The sequence below is a fragment of the Crocodylus siamensis genome, chromosome 3, assembly GCF_052110815.1.
Source record: "Crocodylus siamensis isolate JL-2025a chromosome 3, ASM5211081v1, whole genome shotgun sequence".
In the NCBI taxonomy this organism is placed as follows: domain Eukaryota; kingdom Metazoa; phylum Chordata; order Crocodylia; family Crocodylidae; genus Crocodylus; species Crocodylus siamensis.
The window spans coordinates 48004765-48021953 of record NC_143397.1 but is presented as its reverse complement, the minus strand read 5'-3'; the positions used below and the strand labels follow the sequence as shown (position 1 = coordinate 48021953).

Here is a 17189-nt window from a genome sequence, read left to right as displayed (position 1 = left end):
GTTTAGACAAATTATATGAAGCTGTTCTCTGCTCTGCTATTGTTGACATGCACAAAGAATTGTAGTATATTAAAATGTATGATTTTCCTTTTCTGAAGCTATGCTTGTTAGGGCCCCATCAGATCATGTTCATGAAGAAGGGCAATAGTTGTAAATTCAAAAGCTTTACTTGGTCCTAAAATGAAGATCACTGTTCAGTAATCCTCATGACCAACTCTAGCAGTTTAATTGAAGATAAGCAATTTGTTATCATTCAGCCTTCTGCTTTAATAGCTGAGTTTAGAAAGATCGCAGTTTCTGATAACAAGTCAGGGGTATGGGTTGTAGCTGTGTTGGTTTAAGGACATAAGCAGACAAGGTTCTTTGGGTAAATCTGGTATCTTTTATTAGACCAATTCAACTATTTGAGTTTCCCACTAATTTCCAACTATTTGAGTTGGTCTAATAAGAGATATCGGATTTACCCAAAGAACCTTCTCTGCCTGTTAATATTTCAGCCATGTCATTCTTATGATTCTTCAGAACTCTTAAAACTTTATCATCTGGTCCTCATGACTTGTTGTTCTTAGTTTTATCTATTTGCCTGACACCTCTAATCACTGAAAGTTCTTCCTTTTATTAGCTAATAAGAGTAAGGCCAGAACATACAACTCATCCACAGTCTTGGTGATGAAGTGTGCTGGAATGAAATTATTTTGTTGTTCTGGAGTGACTTTCCCGTCCATAATTGCTCTTACTTTCTAAAAGATTCAGCCGACTGACCAGTTCCCCCCCAATCTTCTGTTTACAGAATTTCTTGTTCGTTTTTATGCTTTCTACTTTTGCTCTCTACATTTTCTCCTGTTAGCCCTGATAATTTCTTTTGCCTTTAATGTTTTTGTCTGTGTACAGAATGATTGTCTGTCTAAGCTCATATTTAAAACATAAGATCATCAACTCTTCTGATGCCATCCCTTCCCCTTTTTCTAGTTTCTACTTTCATCTACCTCTTCATTTACTCATTACTGTACTCCATTGACTCTTTTTTCCTCTTCATTTCTTTTTTCATTCACTATTACTTTTATCTTTTTGCTTTCCCCTTTTGTTCTCAATCTCATCTTTTTATTTATTTTTCCCTGCCCTTTTCTCATATTGTTTCTGTCTCTGTCCCATTCACCATATTTTTATTGTGTGGGTGTATACAAGAGAGAGGAACAAAAATATATAAAAAGAGGATTGAGGGAGGAGGACTTATAAGTAAGGTGGAGGAACTAGGAGAACAAGCCTGGTGTGCATTCAACCCTATCCAGAAGCACCAAAGTTTATCTGTAGGAAGATAAATCCTGAAACGTTTAGGAGTAACTTTACCTGTTATCACTTATCAGTGTTGGTTTAATTTGAATTGCATCTCTTTTCCTGAAGGATACTTGTTTGCCTTGAAAAAGCTCTTTAACCTTGCCATCTAACCAGATGTATGTAGAAACATACATTAATATTTGTCTTCCACTCCCCATCATAAGTAATATAACCTCCATGTAGAATTGCAAGGATTTTAATTTCCTTAGTTTTGAGACACTTCCTCATCTTAAAAATAAATTCCAATTGCCAGGTTTAGTATCACAATCTAATTTTGGCTTGATCTTTCCCTCAAGGATATTGAACTTAATTACATTATCATCACTGTTTTCTGATCAGTTCAACTATAGTTAATAAGGTTAATTAACATTAGATAGCAACAAATGCTGCATTATAAGTATAATATTGTTGTATATCTATCTCTATACAATTGCTGATAGATTGCTGTAATCTATCTGCATACAATTATGTTAGGAAACCTTTTATTCATAAAATAAGCAACAGGGCATTACATGAGCACATATTGTCTATATTTAAAGGTATTTATAAAAACCATGTGATGATGGCAATGCCATACATAACAACAGACAAGTAAAATATCATGCACTAATTAAGATACAGCATGCATCTTGAGTTCCAGCTACCCCAAGTTTTCCCTCTTGATAAACTTTTTGCTGACAGTAGAAAATGTAAATTGCTACAATACATAAAAAGTTGCCAATTATTTTGCTTTTCAAACAAAGAGTCAAGCTCTCAGAGAAAGTGGTTGGGCAAAATGCCATTAACAGTTGGAAGAATAACGACTCAAAAAATTGATTTATCTTTTTATAAATAATGGCTACATCCCCAAATGGATTTATAAATTAATTGCTGTCTTATTGGAATAAAAACCTTCTTCTGTGGACATGATTGATATCATCTGTCTAAGTCCTTGCTCTAGACCCCCCTCCTTCTTAGTTAGTCTATCACAGCTGGAGCTTTAATTTACTGATCATATTAACTCTGATTAATAACTAACAATAGCGTCTTCCAATATATCAACAGTCAGCTATTACTGAATGGAACTGGGATTGGTCAAACTTGCTGCCAAGTTATCTGCAACTGAATGAGATGACCTTCAGAACACTCCTGGCGCACAGGTAATAAGATTCTGGTAAAGAATGCCTATACTTCCCAATTTTCTATGCTATTTTACAGTATCATGAAGTACATCTTGTGGCAAATTGTGAAGTAAGTTAAAACAATTAAACTAGCAATAAAGTAAGCAATAAAGATTGCTTTTCTGTATTTAGTGTGCACAAAGTGTAATGATGAACAGTTTATAGTTTGCGTAAAGATTAAAAGTCTGTTCTTTGTTACCGACCTCCTAATGTTTGTTTGCAGTTGTCCATAAACAGTATTTTAAATAGTAATTAGCCTTTTCAAATCCATGCTGTTCAAATAAGTTTCAACAATGCAACACAGAACTCACAGAATGCTTCCTAAATTAGGCGATGAAAATGTAAATTCAGTGATGTCCTAGCAAAGACTAAATACAGCACAGAAATATATCGATTTATTGTTTAAAACAACCAGGTACATTTTAATATTGCTAACAGTTTATTTTTAAAAATATATTGTTTACTTTTATAATCCCAGCGCTTAATAAACGCACAGATATTTAATGGGTGTACTTGGTAGCTGTGTTGGTCTGAGACATTGCCTTTGCAGGTACAATTTATATTCTGTACTTGTGTTATCTCTTATCACTAGTTCACGCCAATTTTGAATATGCATGACATTTCAACCCACAGGTGAGCATATGTTACATACAGGTTTCCCTCTGTGCTTAATACACAGAGGATATATGTACAGCCCCCAGCTATGATGGTTTAATTCTTTAGCTCAAGATGTAGAAATGCCTGTTAAGGACTCATTGTTCTTTACTTCAGGTACTAACAATTATCTGTGAAGTAACAAGCAATTTTAATGTCTGCTAGGGCTTCCTATTTCACAGTGCCTCCTTCTGCTCTGTCTCCATGCCCCATGCCTAGGACACTCATTTTAATTTTCATTGGCCAGCTAGGACCAGCCTCCAAAATCCATAACTGTCCCAGCGAATCCGGGACATATGGTCACCGTACTTTTAAGAGAAATATTACTCACTGGTGAATGTTTGTGAAAGGGCCACCTCTGTCCCCTGTAGTTTCCTGTCCCACCATCACTTACTCTACTACTACCATCCCCACTTGTCCCACTGCTTCTGCTCCATGCCCTGGGCTAGATCAAGCCTGTGAAGAAGCCCCACAGTCTGGATCTGGCTTTGGGCATAGACTGAGTTTGACACCCCTCTTTTAAGGCATTTTTAAGGTGCTTCTGACTTCGTGCCAGATGCTATATATGCTGGTTTCTTTTGAGCAACAGATTTTTCTCCTTAATATACAGGGCTCCTTCTATAGTTTACTAGTTTTGTACATATTAAGTTTCCTTTTAGGTATTAGCCCACATAGAGTATAAATGCCAAGTAATTCATGCAAATCAAAGAGATAACCTTTACCTAAAATGGCATTGGCCTGTAGTTTGGCAGGTAAGAAACCAGGTTCTAGACTGAGGCTTCCAGATATTTGTGGATTATTCAGCAGTTGTTGCCTGTGGCATATGGGCTGTTACTGATTGGTACCCAACAGTTAAGTTTGATGGCTCTGAACCAGAGTGTTAATCTTCAATTCTGCTGCATATGATTTCCTATTTCAATATAGGAAATGGCAGAACTGTTGTTATTTGAATCGCCATTCTCAAAGTCAGAAATTGAAACTCCTCCAGAGGCAGAGGGAGAAAGTGCAATTTCATTGGAATTCGGATTTTTTTTTAGATATGCCTCTCTTAGGTTTGCAATCAGAGCATGAATAATATCCATAAATATTAGTATTAATGGATTCTGTCCATGTTTGTAGGCAGAGAAATTGGAGATTATTGTTTCTAAAAATATTGTACATCTTATATTTTCTTAAAATGTAAGTAACAGTTTCTATTTTTGATATTTTCACCTACTAGGAACCCTTGATTCTTTTCTTAATGATTAACCTTACTAGATGTATTCAGCATAGTCATATCATCTTTAAGTTCTCCTATCTCCTATTCAGTTGCCTATTTAAACATTGTGTTAGAGCCTAGTTCAAAGACAAAATATTTTTCCTGCCCTGTCTGCTCTTTTCCTGTGTAAAGGGGTTATCTTTGGACAGACAATTATCATCCTTAATTTTGGCCCAATTATAGGTGTGAAATGGTTTTCCAGTCTTCTTCCCCAAGAGCAATATTGTTCCCCCATCCAGACTATTATTCTGCAAAAAATAAATACTTCAATCTTACCACGAGTTAAGTGATGATGATTCAGAAACAAACAATGCATATTATATTTGTTTTCCTCTTTGATAGTTCCCTACTTTTTCTTAACAATTACTCTCTGTTAAAAACAAAAAGAAAGTTTGTCCTTTTAAAACAAATACACGTTACTCAATGGAAACGTCTACATGTTCATTAATGGGCTGTAATCACCATTATTTTGTAATAACAGCTATTAAACAATGCACCGTAATCAGTGCTACTGCGTGTCAGTACAGATTAATGGGTTTTTTGTGACACTTAATGCACATTGGGCTAAGTCTACTGCGCATTAGCATGGTTTTTGCCAGCCGTGCTAATGCACAGTAGAATTAGTCCAGTGAACATCAAGCATCTCGTGTAGAAGCACCCACTGGGACCTGTAACTCTCTATGGCAGGAATCTAGGATAAGAAGCTGGCTGTTATACTTCTCTTGTTTTGAAGGCATCAGTCTGAGGCAAAGGCATTGGGGGAAGACTGCTCTGAATTGAAAAGGAAGATTCTCTGGGGCTATTGTAGCTCCCCTGTTGACTTAAAATTAAAATAGTCCCCTTGTCCTGGTATTATAACGGTAAATAGGAGCACCTCATTTACCTTCTCTGTACTACTCATTATTTTCTATACCTTTGTTTTGTCATCTCTGATTTGTCTTTTTATCATTTCTCCTTATTTGAAAGCCCTATTTCTCCTTATTCATTCATTGATTGTGTATTCATTTTCCATTTTATTTCTCCTGTATATGCCTTTCTATGATGAGATGAACAAGACTAACTACAGTATTTAAAATGAAGCCATGCCACCAGTTTACAAAGCAGGTGTTATATAGTTTTTAATATTATTTTCTATCACTTTCTTTAACAGATGTGAACATCTTATTTCCCTAATCAGTTGCCATTGTTCGCTAAGGATATATGGTTTCATTGTGCTGTCCACAGTGATGCCTAGGGCTATTTCTTTTTTTTTGCTTAAGAAGAAATGCCATCTATTATACACTAAGTTAAGTTGCTCTACTCTTTCTTCTGCAAAAAAAGTGGAAAAAGTGGGCAAAATTAGTGTGGAGATTCATTTACAACAGAAGTGCTTCCAGCCTAGTGACTGAGTTAGATGAAAAAAACTTTGTTCCAAAGCCTACAAATGGTGGTCAAATTCATTAGCTGGCTATTTAAGTAGTGGAAGACAAAAGACTTTTTCAGTAGTGGAAGATAAAAGCCTTCAGAAAAAGGGGGAATAGTTTTTTTCAGATTGTTCCATGCTGGCTCCACCTATGCATTTGAATATTGTCCTACCTACTCTGTCACCTAAAATAAAAGTGTATTTAGAAAATATTTAACATCAAGATGTGCATGTTTAGTGATGTTACATCAAGTCAATGTTTTTTAAATTTAAGAAGACCATAGGAACCAATCTCTTAAACTAACAAGGGCAGAAAAAAGTAACTCAAAGATAAATGTTCATCCTTATTCAGAGTTCAAATATTTTGATCTAGTTTTCTTAATTGCAAGAGAAAGGATATGCAGTTCTTCAGTGGCTGGTTTTACATTTTCTTCCCATAATTCTAGCTGTGGGAGTGTTGGAAATAGTGTTTGAATAAGTTCACTTATTAATAATTTACAACATTAAGCTAATTTATAGCTAATTTACATATGCGTTTCACGGGTAAGAAAACATTTTACATATGCACACATACACAGACATGCTGATTCTTTGCTAATCCATAAATATACAGTACATATTTATACCACCTTAAAGGTATGCTGTTCTGAAAGGAAACTCTCTACCTATAATACACAAAATAAATGTTCAGAAAAAGAAAAGCTACTGCCTTTAGTAACCATTTACTTCATATATTCCTTAGTTTGTAACTATTGCTTTTTGTTACAGCAAAATGAGCTACTGCTGTTTTGCTAAATGAACATCATTCACCTATACTAATGTATTGTCCATCATCTTTTTTAACCTTTTTTTCCCTTCATCCATATAGCTTGTAAGTCTGTACACATAAAGTGGACTTACTGAAAGAATCTACTTTTTAAAAGCTCCACTAAGAACCAGAATGCTTTTTAAAAGCTCCACTAAGAACCAGAATGCTTTACACAATGAGTTAAAAGTCAAGTCTACATATTTATTTTTAGAAAATTCAACCTGCCAATTTGTACATACAGGTTTCCCTCGTCAACCACAGGGGTTAGGTTCCTGAAAGTTTCTTTGGCTGGCAAAACCATGGTTGGCAAAACTGGTAGGGTTATGGGGAGCAGGGCCTGTGGGTGGGGGGTGAGGGGCACCAACAAGGCTGTGGGGGTTGTGGAGAGGGAGTGAGAAGCATGAGCAGGGCCAGAGCAGTTATGGTTGGTATTTTCAGACTCTACCCCCCCACTTCTCTGAAGTGTGGGTACTCAAAACCAGGGTTGGCAAAACCGTGGTTGGTGAGGGAAACCTGTAGTTGTGAACAAGTGTGGCGTTTTAATTTTTGTGACATAACCTTGATGATATCATTATGGGGGGATTGAGAGAAATGTAATTGAAGCTGGTCAGGCTAATAGCTATCCTTCATTTAGGGTAACAACCATTAACCCCCTTTAGGATTGAGATAGCTGAAACAATATGAGCCAATACCTCAATAGGAGCCACATGCAGTGTTAGCCAGGATCTATGTTTTGTAAGTAGAGGGGTTTCACTGAGGGGTAAATGGAAATATTGAGGGCTAGGTTTTCTTTTATTGTGAGTTGTGAGTACATATGTGTGGATGTGAGGAACTGTGAGTACATGTGTGTGACCCTGCATATGTTTGTGTGTGTGAGAGACAGCCTGAGAGCAGGGAGTAAGCAAAAGCTTTGAAAAAACACAAAGACAGAGAAGTCATTAAAAAAACTAATGAAAACAGAGGAGCACTCCTAGAATGACTCTGAGGTAAACCTACTAGATGATGAGGTTTTGGGGAAGAGAGTTAGCTGCAAATGTCCTTGACTAATCAGCAAGGAAACTGGCTTAGCTATTTGATTTCCTGACTTTGACTTCCATTACATTCTTTGCCTCAAAGATATACAAAACTGCCAATAGTGCCAATGCTGAATAGCTTTAACAATACTTAGGGGAAGAAAAAAACACAAGAATAAGAGAGTATTAGCAATGTCATCATGTTCTTCATTATAAAGCCTCAAGCATTGATGAAAAAAAAGAAAATGATAGCTGGCTGGTCATTACAAGTGAACTGCTTTGAAAAGGTGTTGCTTTGGTGTTTCTCTATTCAGATAACTGGTGATTGCCTTGCCAAAATCCCTTTTCAGAACAGACTTTGTTTAGCCAGTAACAAGCTATCAGACAGCCATTGGAGATCCAGTGTTGGTGAGGTCTGTCTTGTTACCCAAAATAATTTGGAGAGATGCCAATAGCCTGACTTAGCTTAATAAATCAACAGCGTATAGCTCAGGAGCAGGCAATTATTTTGGGCAGAGGGCAGCTTACTGAGTTTTGGCAAGCCATCGAGGGCCACATGACAGGCAGCCAGGGGCAGATAAATATTAATCTTCTAAATTTTTAGGGGCCTGCAGGCTGCATTCTCCCCACCCTTGGTATAGCTCATGTAGAGTAGATGAGGTGTGCTTCCTACAGTACCCCAGCCTACAGTCACACAATTTAAACAGACCCATCAAGTCTGGCTCATTTAGCTCATGTTGAAGGCTGTGAGAGGGTATTTATAAACACATCACAAGGGTAAGAAATAGAGGGATATCTACTTATGTTAGAGCAGTAGTGCTCAAACTTTTGACCCCATGAACCAGATCTGTAGAGCAGGGCTGGTTCATGGATCAGATCCCTCATAGGGTCAGTGTGTGGGGTTGGGTCCATCGCTCACAGATTGGGCCCAATGCAGCTTTGGCTTGGCCCTGCACACCTGGTTTAGTGTGCAGGGCCATACCATCTGGCCTGCTAAGCTCCTGATGGGTCCAGAAATTTGGCAGCAGGAGAGCAGCATTTAGTGCTGTGGCTGCTTCCCCACTACCAAATTTTCAGACCCAGGGGGAGACCAGTGGACTAGATGGCATGGTTCTGTGGGACAGATCTGGCCCACAGGCCAGGGTTTGATCACGCCTGTGGTAGAGGAATATACGGGTACAAGAACAAAGGGGTATAAATTGTTCATAAATAAATTTAGGTTATAAATTATGTTACATAATTTTGTAAGATTTGTTTCCCAAGCAAGTGTTAGGTGATGTGGTTTAATATTTATTTAACGTCTTGTTAAAGTTTATTTCAAGTAAAATAAAGTCAAAGTATTTTCCTTGTTTAGAATTTTGAATTATCACAGGGCAAAATGGCATAATTCTTGTATATTCTAGTGGATACACAGACACCATCTGTTGCAAATGGTAGCTATATGGTGAACTATTTATGGAAAATGTTTACATTCGTAATGTTCATTGTGTTTTTGATTACCTATATATCCAGAAAATGCTCCTTTAAAATCCAATTTATCAACATCCTGAAAAATGTGTTGTGTAGTCTTGAAATTGAAAGGTTGTCTGTAAGCTGAGTTTTGCTCTAAATGTCTTGATATAAGAAGAGAATACATGGTATGATCACATATGCTTGAAATTTAAGAGCACTGTAATCAGTTACACAAAAATGAGCATGTTGTCTTGTAGTTTGGTTGTGAGAGAATCACTCATGTATATACAATAGCTGCTGACATGCCACAAATAAGATATAGGTAACATCTACAATGCAGGAAGGATCAGCATCCTGGTGCATATGTATGTGGGCACATATTAGACACTCCTGCCAGTAAGTTTCTTATGCCTCATACCTTGCATATGTGAGCTGATACTTAACATCTCACCAACTAGAAATGGTTCATAGTTTATTGTAGCACTATGAGTCTATTGTCTGTTCTGTCTGGCTCCCTGTGCAGAAATGGGTTCAACCTGAAAGCACATAGGTAGGGCTGTGTTTCTTTCTCTGGTTTGCACTTGAAATGTTTATGCAACAGGATAAATGATTTTTGAAACAACAGATGCTAGCAATAGTGTGTGTGTGTGTGGGGGGGTTATATTGATAACAAACTTGATAACTGCTTAGATTGATAACTGCTTAGTTAACTAGTAACTGATAACTTAGTAACTAATAACTGCTTAGACCTAGCAAACTTGATAACTGCTTAGATTCCACATATATGAACTGGCACTTCTAGTGTAAGAGAACTGGCAGAGCATGGTGGGATCACATTGTCAGACAGGCCAGGTATTCCAAGCTTTGGTTCCAATATTCTTTTTCATGTCAAAGTAGATATTCATAAAATTGTGTCAGACTGCCATGACGCTTTATCACCAGGATGTGCAAATGGGGGTCATATCAGTTCAGAAATGGTTGACATAGTACCTCTGAAAACTGTCTATTCCAGACGCTGCATTTTCAAAGCTGACCAGTTCATTGGTGCTAGGTTGATAGAAGTTTGAGACATATAATACTATGTATTATTAGTACACAGCTGATTCATCTTTTTATTAGCAAATAGAGACATTCGTCCACCAGTAATCATACTTCTTTGAAATGCTCTCCCTCCCCTTGTTGTTCTGGTTTACATCTTAAGTTTATCCTTATTGCTGTACCTCCAGTTCACAATCTTTTTTTCCTATCTATTGTTGTATCCTGGGTTCTGGACATTAAGTACAAGAGTTCTCTATGCGTTAGTACATGCCAAGTGGTTGTTCCATCTACTACACACTTTTGAGCCACCTACCTACACTGAGAGCTTGATGACTCTATATTACAAAGGAAAATAAAAGGACACATGGTACAAGTTAGAAGTTTAGTCTTGCCCACTAACATGTTCTTTTGTTCTGCTTCTTTACGTTAGGAGTTTTCAGCTACTAATAATACACAATAGTTGATTATACTTTGTATTAGTACCACTTTCCATCCAAAGGCTTCAAAATCCTCTCAACATCCCAATATGTAGGGAAAGTAGTTTTAGCATCCATGGTCAACTGATGGAGAATCTGACAGAGGGATCTTTAAGTCCCATTTCCAGAGTTGTACAAAAGGTTTGTGGCAAAGCCAGAAACCGAGCTTAGATCTCTTGACTCACAGTTTAGTGCTTAGGCCCAAATATTGTACTTTATCTTTCTCAATACCTTGTAGTGATTTTGAAAATGAGGTGCTTCAGGATGCCTCAGTGATGAATCTTGGCGCACCTCTTATTTTTAACACTCTTTCCATTCTTGAGGACATATGTCCATTCAGGCTTGAATAGCTTTTGAAACAAACATAGCCACATTATTGCACACAAGGTATTAGAAAGGCCAGTTTGCTTGGACTAAATTTAATCCACCAACAATATTTGAGCTTTGTATAGCACCGGACACTGTTGTACATCCTGCATCATGTAGTAAAGAGGGAATTCAAAACTGTCACTCTTAAAGTTGACACTATGAAAAATGTCATTGAGGAAAGCTTTTTTATGTTAGTCTTTAGATTGACAGGTTATGACAAAACTGCATTCTTGTTGCTTGAATACATCTTTTGTCTAGTTTTACATGCTTTTTGACTTGTCTAGAAAATGACATATTGAGGTTTTCATTAGCTTTAACCAGGTGTGATTTTCTTTATGGAAGATACCTTGGTAGAACTGCAGTTGAAGGCGAATAAACCAGTGAAGCTTGGAAAGGCCATGGCCCTTCTTCAGATGGTAGCAATGAGTTGAAAGACTCATTAATCAACGACCAAGTCACAGGTGTGATGGCTTTCCTACAAACTGCCAACAGACTGTGAAAGTCACATCCAACACACTAAGCTGTCAAACTAGACACATCTACAAACATTCTTAAACTTTTTCTATAGTTAAGTTACAAAATAAAATCCTATGCATTCTTAAATAAAAATGTTTGCTGAATTGATTTGTCCAGAAAGTAGTAGCTAATTATGAAAACAAGAATATATCAAATTATTTTCATTTTTTTCAAATTTTATTATATTGGCAGTAGTTCTGTAGATACGCATGTGCATGCACGCACACACACACACACACAGTAACTGCAGTGGTAACCAGATATTTAATTTTTTATATGCATCTTTAACCTTTTACTGACAATTCTGTAACTCACAATTATGTATGGATAAAATGGGAGTAAAAAGTTGATTAGAGTGAAGAGGCAAGTGCATAGCTTTTCTGCATGAAAATGGCAAGGGCTTCTCCCTAACCTCCAACACTCTGGGTAACCTAGTACTATATGCAGAAATGTAGTTAGCTATGTTAGCCTAAAGTCAGTACAAGGCATGCATCTGATAAAGTAAGATGCTGCTTATGAATGCTTATGTATCTATGATTTAGTTGGTCTGTGACATGCAACTGTGCCCTAGCACTTGCATTTGGAGCACAGATTCCAGTTGTATTGCAGTGATGTAGTGTAAACTAATACCACAAAATATCAGATTAAGAGGTACAGAAGCTAAGATAAGATAGATAAGCTCTTATTTCTTGCTCAGCCAAATATGTTGGGGAAGTATTACTCATTCCTATAGTAAAACCCTGCAAAGGAAGTGATAGGGAAATCTCATAGAGGTTTAATTCTGACAGAACTCAGAGGGGATCGTTTGATCCTCCCCTAAATATTGAAATGAATGGGAGGCTAGAATTGGTCGTAACCTTCTACATTAGCTTTGGTCTTTTGTGGGAACTCCCCAGGCTGAAATGCATCCTCACTGGGGACATCTGAATGTCTGCTTTACTGCTGAGTTGACTAATTAGCTGTGCAGTAAATCATCACCATCTACACGTGTGGGGCTATTAGGCTGGAGTAGACTAATTAACTCCACTGTAGGATAGTATTTCCTGACACAAGTACTATCCTACAGTAGAGTTATTTACTCCACTGCAGTGCATGTGTAGATGGTGACCAAGGCTGACTGGGGCATGAGGGTGCTACAGTGTGGGGGCTATCTGCTGTCTAGCCCACACAGTAACACCCTCGTGCCTTAGCCAGCCCCTCCTCAGCATGTTGAACTGGGATGGAGCAGCTCCAGGCTGGCAGGCTGACCCCCCAGTTTCCCTGCCACCCAGGGCTGCACTGTCCCAGTTCAATGTGCTGTGGTCCTGGGCACATGTGTAAGTGCTGTACGTGGGAGCAATGAACTGTGGTGCAAATGGTGCTGGAGTTCATTTTGGCACATTTGTTTTCCATGTGTAAATGTAATTGAGCTCTGGCAGAAGAGTTGAAGTGAGGGAGGGATGTGCCTCAACTTGGACTTGCTGATGCCTACTCTCTCTTGAATTCTTATCCCTTTCCAAACAATGACCATGAAAAGGCCTCTTTAGAGGCCTGGGGAAGGGAGGTCAGTGAACCAGCCTGGCTTGATCCCCCTTTGTGCAGGAAGCAGGAATTCCTTATACAGAGAGGTTACAGGCATCTCTTCCTTACCTTAGTTTTGAACTTGAACATCTAATAATGATGTTTTATTTAATTCCCATATTTTCTACTTACTGGATCTTAATCACCTGTCACAATGTTACTTCAGTATAATGCCAGTATAACTTTTTAAATCAATGGAGTTACACTGGTATAAAATTGGAGTGATACAATGGTAAATCAGCACCACGGTATTAACTTAAATGTGCATAAAAGGCAGAAAGGTATAATACTGTGTTTGCTGATGAAGTGATAAGTTGCTGTAATAGTTAGCAATTTATCATGTTGTGAGTGATATCTGCTTTGTCTTTAAAGAACTCCAGATATTTGAATGTATTTGTATCTGAGGTTTTCTCTAGTTCCAGCACTGTTACATCAGATTACTTAGCTACCATGCTTGGTGACTTATTGGCAAAGGCCTGTTAAGGGATATTCAGCTATCAGATCATGTCATCATTTTCAGAAGGCATCTGTAATTAATGTAGTCCCATTCTAATACCAGTATATTTAAAAGATAAATTTTGCCATTGGGATCAAAGAAAAGTATACGTTATAGTAATATGATGGCTTTTTATTTTTGCCTGTATTTTTGGTGGGTATTAACTTTCTGTTATTGCTGTAATTCAGTAATTATACACCCCCTCAAGAAACCACCCTCTAGAATAATATGGAAATGATCCCTTTAATTGTAGTAATAAAGACTGTGACAACTACATTTAAATACAGCCAAACTCTTACCACTAAAGTGTTAATGAAATTAACAATAAAAAGTATAATGATTTCTCTTGGGATAATTACATGGGTAATTTAACAGAAGATTTGGATAAAAACTGAAATAATTTGTATGATATACAGTTAACTCTGTAAATGGTATATAGAAAATCAAAGACTTTCTTATTGTCTCTCAAGTACAAAAGAAATCTTTAAAAATGTTAAGTAGTGGCACCTCTTAAAAAGTAAATTTTCTCTTTCATTACTCCCTCTTATAAATAGCTATTTTAAACATCACATCACTTGTTGTTTCATATAGTTTTATTGTCAGTTCTTTCCATAAAAGTAGCACTTAATGTACTTACTAGTTTCAAAGTAAGAAGTTTAAAGGCAACGCGATCTTTTTCTGCACAGCATTTAATTTATTATGGTAGATAAAATGAGAGTTGTGTAAAGTAATTTGGTAGATTATTTTTACAATTTCAGCATAAAAATTCTTTAAGAATTCCTTACACTGTTATGTTTTCTTACTTCTTGTTATGTTTGAGCTACACAATATTCTAATGATGACTTTGAAATAGGCACATATAACAACGGCTATAAAGGCAAACAGAGTCCAAAAATTTAAGCATAAATTTGTCACCAAAAATATGTAAGTATGGTACTGAAGCTCTTTGGGGTAATTCTGCTCCCCACTCTTAAACACCTACTACTGCTTTATGCAAAAATCAAGCCAATCTGTTGGCTTTTATGTGTTTTTATGTCTGTCCCTGAAAAGACTTCCTTGTCTGATGTCTTCTATTCTCACCACTATTCAGGTATCCTTAAGTTCCTCTTAAATGTTTTTTTTTTTTTCAGTATGCTAACTGCCTGCTGTTCACCCTCAGAAAGAACTTACTTTCTAGTCTAGTCAGACTTTCATTTGGGTTCCCTCTTAAACATTCTACCAAGCTCCCCCAGGTGAAATTGTATGTTTGTACTTTATGTAATACTCAGAACAGTTCTCCTGGGACTTACTGGCAGCTTCTTAGGGATGAACACAAGGATCTCATGTAGTGATAAGATAGTTCTCTTCCTAAACCAGCTTCCTAGTGAAAACCTGGAATATGTAATCTCTGGTTTGCTGGACTCTCTCAGGAGTGTAGTTCTGCAGTTAGAATTTCAAGCAGATTTCTTTGGTGAACCTCCAAGGGGAACAGTATTCCTTCTACTATCTTAAATAAAATGGAAGAACCTCTTAGAGAATGTGGGTGAAATAGCAGAGTTTGCAAGTGAATCTGTTATGCTTCAAGGCAATTTGAATTTGTTTAGAAAACCAGCTAGCTATCACTGTGATGGTATACATGAACTTTCCTATGTAAAAAAGATTAGTCAATGGCATATAATTGCTTACTCTGAATTCACCTTCTGGGAAAGAGGGGGACTTTGTAGACTTTGAGGTCCAATCTATCATTCCATTTTCTACAAAGATTCATGAGACTTACAGATGGGAAGCTCCTTGTTGATAACTCTTTGAAGGTCATCTTCATCTCTTGTTCTTTATCCCTCCTTATCCTTTTGTGTTACAGAGTTTCCTAATTGGAAACGGAGGGACACATACTCAGTTTCTATATGGCTTCCTTTGCAATTACTGAGCAAGTAGGATCCAATCCAGTGGAGCATTCACTGACTAAAGACTGATGCGCTAGTATACCTAGACCTTGCAAACCTTACTTAGCAACTTCAACGACAAATAAATTTGCGATAGAATTTATTGGAGCAACAAAATCCTGTTTTTTTCTTTTTTTCTTGCTTCAGTTCAGTACTCCATTAAGAAATGTTTTAATGTTTAGTTTTGACACAGCAAATAAGGAAACTACAGAACAACCTGTATGCTAAAACAATTTAAGATCAGTTACTTGTAGAGACCATGAATTTTTGCACATAGTGCCCAGGGTCATTAATGTATTATCTTTTATTTCAGATGGGAACATATAAATAGTCTTTGTAATTTAATCAATCAGGGGAACTTGTTTTTGCTATCCTTCAACTCTAAATGAACTTTTCAGCTAAATCAGCTCATTAAAGATGAGATTTAACAATGATACACTGTGAATATTATAGAAGTATGATTTGTCTGCAATGGTCTTCCAAGGAGTTTCTGGCCATTACTCCTGGTTTTCCCCAAGGGTGCCCTGGTGAACAATTGTTCACTGAACCTTTTATGTACTCCCCTAATGTAAGCTGCTATCAAGTCCCCTCTAAGCCTTCTCTTTTTCAGGCTGAAGAGTCCTAGGTCCCTCAGCCTTTTCTCATATGGCTTGCCATCCAAGTCTCTGACTATGTGGGTGGCTCTTCTCTGGACTCTCTCAAGCTTGTCAGAGTATTATTTGCCCTACTGGCTACATCGTTGCACTGCCAGCTCATATGCTTACTGTGGTCTATTATTACCTCCAGTTCCCTTTCATTTGTGGTGCTGGTCAGCTTGGCACCACCAAGCCTATGGTGTGCAGGTGGTTGTTTATCCCCAGGTGGAGCACTTTACATTTCTCGACATTGAACTTCATCTTGTTCCAATCTGCCCAACTTGCTAACCTGTCTAGGTTCACCTTTATCTGTAGCCTATCTTTAAGTGTGACCATGCTCCCCCGTAACTTGGTCTCATCCATGAACTTGGCCAGAGACCTCTTCAGCCCCACATCCAAATCATTGATAAGGATGTTGAAAAGTACTGGACTAAGCACTTACCCCTGTGGGACACTGCTGGCCACTTCTCACCAGGATGACACAGATTCATTCATTAGGACTCTCTTGGTCCTACACCGCAGCCCGTTTCCCACCCACTGACTGTCTCAGAGTTAAGAGTCCTCCTTACACAATCCTCCAACTTCCTTGCAAGGACATAGTGGGATACCAGATGAAAGGCTTTTTGAAGTCAAGGTATACAATGTCAACCTCTTCTCATCCAGGTGGCGAGTTACCTGGTCATAAAAGGAGTTGAGGTTGGTAAGGCAAGACCTGCCTGTGACAAAGCCATGCTGGCTGTTGTTCAGAATCCTATGTTTTGGAAGCTTATTGCAGGTAGACTCCTTGATGAATTTTTCCAGTATTTTCCCGGGATAGAAGTTAAGGCTAATTGGCCTGTAGTTATCTAGGTTCTCTCTCCTCCCTTTCTTGTGGGTGAGCATGCCATTGGCCCACTTCCCGTCCTCAGGGACTTCTCCAGAGCTTCCATTGTTTATCAGGATTTTCTTCCTTTTTAAGAGGACCATGATATCTCTGTTTAGCCAAGAGAGATTCCCAGCCCTTTTGCTACCTTTTCTCTGCATGGGAATGGACTTCCTTTGAATGGACATGATCATGTCCTTAAGGAATGACCACTCTTCATGCACACCTTTAAC

General features: G+C 37.7%; 1 protein-coding gene across 6 annotated transcripts in view; it reads left to right on the top strand.

Annotated features, from left to right (window-relative positions):
- The window catches only part of KIAA0825 (KIAA0825 ortholog), a 398113-nt gene that overhangs the window by 203491 nt on the left and 177433 nt on the right, over positions 1-17189 (top strand). For 5 of the 6 annotated variants that reach the window (XM_090038263.1, XM_090038264.1, XM_090038266.1 and 2 more), the window contains one exon: positions 2380-2474. The exons of the other annotated variant lie outside the window; for it this stretch is intronic. In XM_090038263.1, the coding sequence (XP_089894389.1) occupies positions 2380-2474 (95 nt within the window). The remainder of the gene's footprint in view (positions 1-2379; positions 2475-17189) is intronic. 6 annotated transcript variants of the gene reach the window in all.